Source organism: Oryctolagus cuniculus, chromosome 10 (assembly GCF_964237555.1).
Source record: "Oryctolagus cuniculus chromosome 10, mOryCun1.1, whole genome shotgun sequence".
Classification (NCBI taxonomy): domain Eukaryota; kingdom Metazoa; phylum Chordata; class Mammalia; order Lagomorpha; family Leporidae; genus Oryctolagus; species Oryctolagus cuniculus.
In genome coordinates, this window is record NC_091441.1 from 53419914 (window position 1) to 53425913 (window position 6000).

General features: G+C 41.1%; 1 protein-coding gene across 10 annotated transcripts in view; it reads left to right on the forward strand.

Annotated features, from left to right (window-relative positions):
* OSBPL1A (oxysterol binding protein like 1A) overlaps positions 1-6000 on the forward strand; it is a 231010-nt gene that overhangs the window by 20376 nt on the left and 204634 nt on the right. For 7 of the 10 annotated variants that reach the window (XM_051851325.2, XM_070050375.1, XM_070050384.1 and 4 more), the window contains exons 3-4: positions 1773-1858; positions 3301-3375. In XM_051851325.2, the coding sequence (XP_051707285.2) occupies positions 1773-1858; positions 3301-3375 (161 nt within the window). Of the gene's footprint in view, positions 1-1772; positions 1859-3233; positions 3376-6000 lie in introns of all 10 variants that reach the window. The other 3 variants (XM_070050376.1, XM_070050378.1, XM_070050377.1) reach the window with 2 other exon arrangements.

The following is a 6000-nucleotide window of genomic DNA, read 5'->3' on the forward strand; positions in this document are numbered from 1 at the left end:
CAGATAATTGATTTAGTAGTCAATCTCCCTGGAATAGTGGCAAGATTTGCTATGGGGAGAGTCTGTGTTGCCCAAAGTTATTTGACGAGGGATGAGTCATTGGGAGGCTGGCAGATGGCAGCGGAGCAGGCATTGGAAGGAGCTATGGCTCAAAGGAGGGGTTAGGATGTGAGTGGAGATGTCATTGACCAAGGACAGCAGCAGGTTTTGTCAGATTCACATACCTCTGCTCAGTGAGGTACAGTGGGGATGTGACAATAGTGTCTACAACTGAGGAACAAGGAGGAACCATTATCTTAAGATTCATTTTTTAATTTGAAAAGCAGAGTTACACAGAGAGAGGGAGAACACAGAGAGAGGGAGAGACAGAGAGGTCTTCCATCCACTGGTTCACTCTCCAAATGGCTGCAACAGCTAGGGCTGGGCCAGGTCAAAGCCAGTAACTTCATCTTGGTGTCCCAAATGGATAGCAGTGATCCACACACTTGGGCCATCTCTAGCTGCTTTTCCCAGGGCATTAGCAGGGAGGTAGATGGGAGGTGGAATACCAGGACATGAACTGGTGCCCATATGGGATGCCAGAGTCACAGGCAGTAGCTTTGCCTGCTATGCCACAATGCTGTTCCCCAAGAAGGTCCATTATCTAAAGAATTAGGTTTCATTAAAGAACGGAAGACAAAAGATATGTTCAGTGAAACAGACAGAGGCTCTTACTATGTAATTAGAGGTTCTAGACAGCACTCACTTAAGGGGAAGCAGATGTAGGAGTTTGGGTAGATGACATGCAGGAACTGTGGCAGCCACAGTCACTTGTGGTGAGAACAGGGGCGGTAAGAGGCCTGTTGTGGGTATGTACAAACTGGTAGCTGGGCTGGGATTTTTGTTGGTTTGGAACCTGAAATCCAGGAGCTGAGGGTGACAGGTGGGTTGGATAAAGTACTACTGTCCACTTGAGCCACTAAGCCAAGAGCCTCTCCCTCACAGTGCCTGGGACAGCATGCTCCTAGGCTGTGATGGACCTCCAGGGTGTGGGCTTTGGGAATTGGAGTAGGCTGTGTTCTCTCCAACCTGATTTGTTTCTTGGCAAGCTTTTGGAGCTGTCTCGGCTCTAAAGCTATGATGCCCTCTTTTTTAATTGAATTAAATGATGTAGGTTAGTTTTTGTAGCACTCAGTTGTTTTATACCTCTCCTCATGCCTACTGCTAGGATCTGATTTCATTGCTTTTAACTTTTAACTTTGATTCTGGTTATCTAGTTGACTCTCTATCACTCTGGTAACCCAATATCCTTAATAGCTGGGATTTTATCTGACGCCAAAGACTCTATTCAGTCATTAGATGCAGAGCTAACAAATTACCAAACACTTCAGAGAATACTCTTTAGTGATTTCTTTTGTGGTGCAGCTTTTCAGAGAGTTGTTCTCATGAGCCATTATACCAAAAGAACCACGTTTTTGCTAGCTAATGGCAAGGTGGTCACAGGCTTAGAACCTTAGGGCTGACAGCCTACTAGAGCCTCATCATGTCCCCCTCTATCCTCCAGGGATGAGGACATTGAGTTAGAAAGGTGGCAGCAGAGCTGGGTCTTGTGGGTTCTGACCCATTATGCTCCTTACACATCTCGTGTTGTCATGTCTCTTTGTTCAGCAGTGTGGTGTGAGGGAAGGAGAGCCATCGCCCAGGAATGAAAGTTGTCTGTTAAGGAGAAATTCAACTTATTGTAAAATTACCTAAATATTATCTAAAACTACCTTATCTTTTTCCATTTTTAGGAAGAAGTAAGTCTAATTTGGGCTGGACACCTCTTCATCTGGCATGCTATTTTGGACATAGACAAGTGGTCCAGGACTTGTTGAAGGTCTTTTTATAACTTTTTTTTTTTAACTACTCTAATAAATACCATTAGTGTGGACATTGTAAAATGCACGCCTAAGAAAAATCACTGAGTCATAATGGTTTATTTAAAGCAATGTATTGGGGTCCAGTGTTGTAGTGTAGTGGGTTAAGCTGCTTCCTACAACCCTGGCACCACATATAGGTGCCAGTTTGAATTCTGGCTGCTCTACTTCTGATCCAGCTCCCTGATAGTGCAATTGGGAAAGCAGTGGAAGATGGCCCAAGTGCTTGGCCCCCTACCATCCAAGTGGGAGACCCGGAAGAAACTCCTGGCTTCAGCCTGGCACAGCCCTGGCCATTGGGAAGTTAACCAGCAGATGGAAGGTTGGGCACTCTGTGTTTATCTTCTCTCTTTCTCTCCCCTCTCTCTTTAACTCTGCCTTTCAAGTAAAATAAATAAATCATTAAAACAAAAAAAGCTCATTACTAAAGATACTTAATTGTTCTAGTTTAATTAAATTGTCAATCTTTAATCATGAATTTTATATTATTGACTTTAAAATTGCAAAAATGTGCATATTAATGAAGATACTATTTTCAGTTTTTGAGCATGATAGTTGAAAAAATGCATTTATAAATTGAAAAATGTCAGAATTTCATAGTACACATTGTACTTAATAAGAATTGAGCTTATATTTCTCAATTCTGATGAATAAATTTTCATATTGATGTTTCTTTTTATTTATTTTCCTTTTATTTGGAAGGCAAAGGGAGAAACAGAGACAGAAGAAATCTTCCATCACTAGTTCACTTCCAAGATACCTATAATAGTGAGGGTTGGGTCAGGCTGAAGTCAGGAACTTAGAATATTATTTGGGTCTCCTGTGTGAATGGCAGGGAACCACATACTTGAGCCATCATCTTCTGCCTCCCAGGATGCACATTAGCAGGAAGCTGAATTAGAAGCAGAGTAACTGATTCAGACCAGGCATTCTGATAACGGGATATGTGCATGTCAAGCAGTGACTAAGTGCTTTTGCTAAACACCTACCTCTGATATTTCTGAAACTGGGCTTATTTTACAGCTCATCTATATATTTATGTGTGATGGCTTTTTTTTATTATTATTATTAAACCCGAAAGCATGTTAAATTGCTTGAGAAGGAAACAGGGTATTATTTCATTCAGACACATTTTGTTTTTTTTCCTCCCATGGGATTGCATCTAAAGAAGAAGCACAAGTGTATAGATTTTTTAAAGAAGCTTTTTATCCTATCAGGTACATTTTTACTTTTCAGGAAACCAAATATTAACTTTCACTTTGAGTTGATTTATTTTCATTGACAACCAAGCAATGTTAATCATTTTAATTTCTGAAATATTTAACATTTTTTTAGGGAATTATTTTCACCTTTGTGTATTTTTTGGCATGTGGAAGATACTTAACATTTTCATGTTTGCCAGGCTGGTGCAGAAGTGAATGTGTTGAACGACATGGGAGACACGCCACTTCATCGAGCTGCCTTTACGGGACGAAAGGTGAAAACATTGTTGTTCAGTGTTTGCAAATGAAATATTTGGAAGAGCAGTTGTGAATGTTTTCTGTGTTATAACCATCTGTCTGGCAACTGGAATAAGCCATTACAAACTTGTATATGCCAGCACTTTGGGTCAAAAGGGCACAACATCTTGGAGCTGGACTGAGAGGTCAAGCACCAGTGTCGTGAGCCGCCCGCTTTCTCATACACCTGGTAGGAGGTCACTCATCTGTGCTTGTGGACCTCAGCGGTGGGGCACTCCTGACTTTCTATTCCTTTTTAAAGATGGCTTCAGTGAGGTGCAATTCACATTATGTGAAGCTCTTCTTACTCTTAATACTTTCACAAAGTGGTGAAACCGTCATCACAATCTAGTTTGAGAACATTCCTTTCATCTCGGAAAGTTTCCTGCTGCCTGTTTACATTCATTCCCTGCCCCCATCTCCAGCCTCAGACTACCACTGGTTTGTCTTCTGTCTCTAAACATTTGCCCTTCTGCATCATTTCTTAGAAATGACATCATACAGACTTCTGTGTCTGGCTTCTTTGGTTCAGCATAATGCTGTAGAGGTTCATATGTGCCATGGCATGTTTGGTTGGTTGTTCCTCTTTATGAAAGAATGATATTCCAGTGAACAGATCCACCACGTTTTGTTATCCAGGCACCATTTATTGGAAAGACATCTTTTGGCATTGCATTGCCTAGGCATCTTTGTTGAAAATCAGTTAATGATAAATGTAAGGGTTTATTTCTAGATTTTCTGTTTTTTTTTTTTTTTCCCATTGATCTGCGTCTCTATCCTTACACCACTTTATTACAGTAGTTTTATAATTAAGGTTTTTTTTTTTAAGATTTATTTTATTTTTTGAAAGAGTTATAGAGAGAAGTAGAGACAGAGAAGTCTTCCATCTGCTGGTTCACTCCCCAGATGGCCACAATGGCCAGAGCTGTGGCGATCTGAAGCCAGGAGCCAGGAGCTTCCTCCGGGTCTCCCACGTGGGTGCAGGGGCCCAAGGACTTGGACCATCTTCTGCTTTCCCAGGCCACAGCAGAGAGCTGGATTGGAAGAGGAGTAGCCGGGACTAGATCCGGCGACCACACATGATGCTGGCGCTTCAGGCCAGGGCGTCAACCCACTGCGCTACAGTGCCGGCCCCTATAATTAAGTTTTGATATCGAGTTCTGTTTGCTCTCCAACTGATCTTTTCAAAACTATTTTGGCTATTCTTAGTTCTTTATATTTCCATATAAATTTTAGGATAATCTTGTCAATTTCTATAGAAAGACTTTAGAATTTTACTGGAAATTATGTTGTCTTGAATTGCCATCTTGACAATATTAAGTTTTCTAATCCCTGAACATAATAAATCCCTGTCTCCTTGTTTATTTGAATGTTTATTTTAAATAATGGTGTTTTAAAGTTTTCAACATTCAGATCTTGTGCTATTTTAGTTAAATTTATTAACTTGTCTGGCCTTTAATGTATGGAATCTGGAATAGTCTGGTCAGCTGATGTTACTGGTTAGTTTTTTCTTTTTAAATTTGTTTACCCCTTTGTGGGCATAGCTTACTGGTCAGCCAGTGTTTGGATAGTGACAGGCTCAAATACCCAATCCTGTAGGGCTTCTACTCACTGCTTGTGGATTTGTTTTTAGGTTAGAGAGCACTTTCAGTGTTAAGATGTTTCTCATTTCTGGCCCTGCTCTTTCTGCATGGCCCTCTCTCATTTTCCCTGCATGTGTGTGAAGTTTTTCAGCAGCTTAGTAAGTAGGAAGGGAATCTACTATTTTGGTTCTTTCATTTCCAGGTTCCTCCTGTCTCAGTGTTGAATGGTTTTGCCATTTGCCCTATGTGTTAGGCAGAATGTTGGTCCTCCAAGAATGTCCATGGCTTCCTCTGGGACACTTGTGAGTATGTTTGGTTACCTGGCAAGGAGAAATGAAAATTGCAAGTGTAATTGAGGTTGTTAATCAGCTGACTTTAAAATAGGAAAATTATTTTGGATTAATCTGAGTGGGCCAAAGGTAATCACAAGGTCCTTAGAAATCTAAAAGGGAGTTAAAGGAGATATGCCCATGAAAGTGTTGTTGGCTTAGGAACTAGAAGAAGGGACCCTGAGCCGAAGAATGTGATCAACCTTTAGAAGCTGGAGAAGCATGGAAGAAAATTCTCCTCTAGGATTTCTGGGGGGGAGGTGGGGCGGGGCACAAAAACAAAAAAAACACAGCTCTATACATTTTGACCTTACCCAGTGAGTTCTGTTTCAGATATCTGAGAATAAATCTGTTTTAAGTTGCCACATTTGTGACAGGTTGGCACAGCATCAATAAAAACTATGTCCTCTTATGGGAAAAGTCACTTCATGGTGCCAGACTTGTAGGTTTTCCATTTGTTTCCTACAGATTTTGCTGCTGTTACTGATCTTGCCTTTTGGCATGGGTTTTTCCCTGTTACTCTAAATCAGGTCAGTTTGCTCTGGCAGCAAAGCTACTGGTTGTCTCTGACAAGCTTGCCCTGGTAAATTTTCGGGAAAGTAGGAGAAAGGTAAGAGCCTGTGGCTGGAAGGCTCAAGTCTCCTGATATTCTAATCTGAAGTTCTAGCGATGCCTGTTGAATAACTACCTC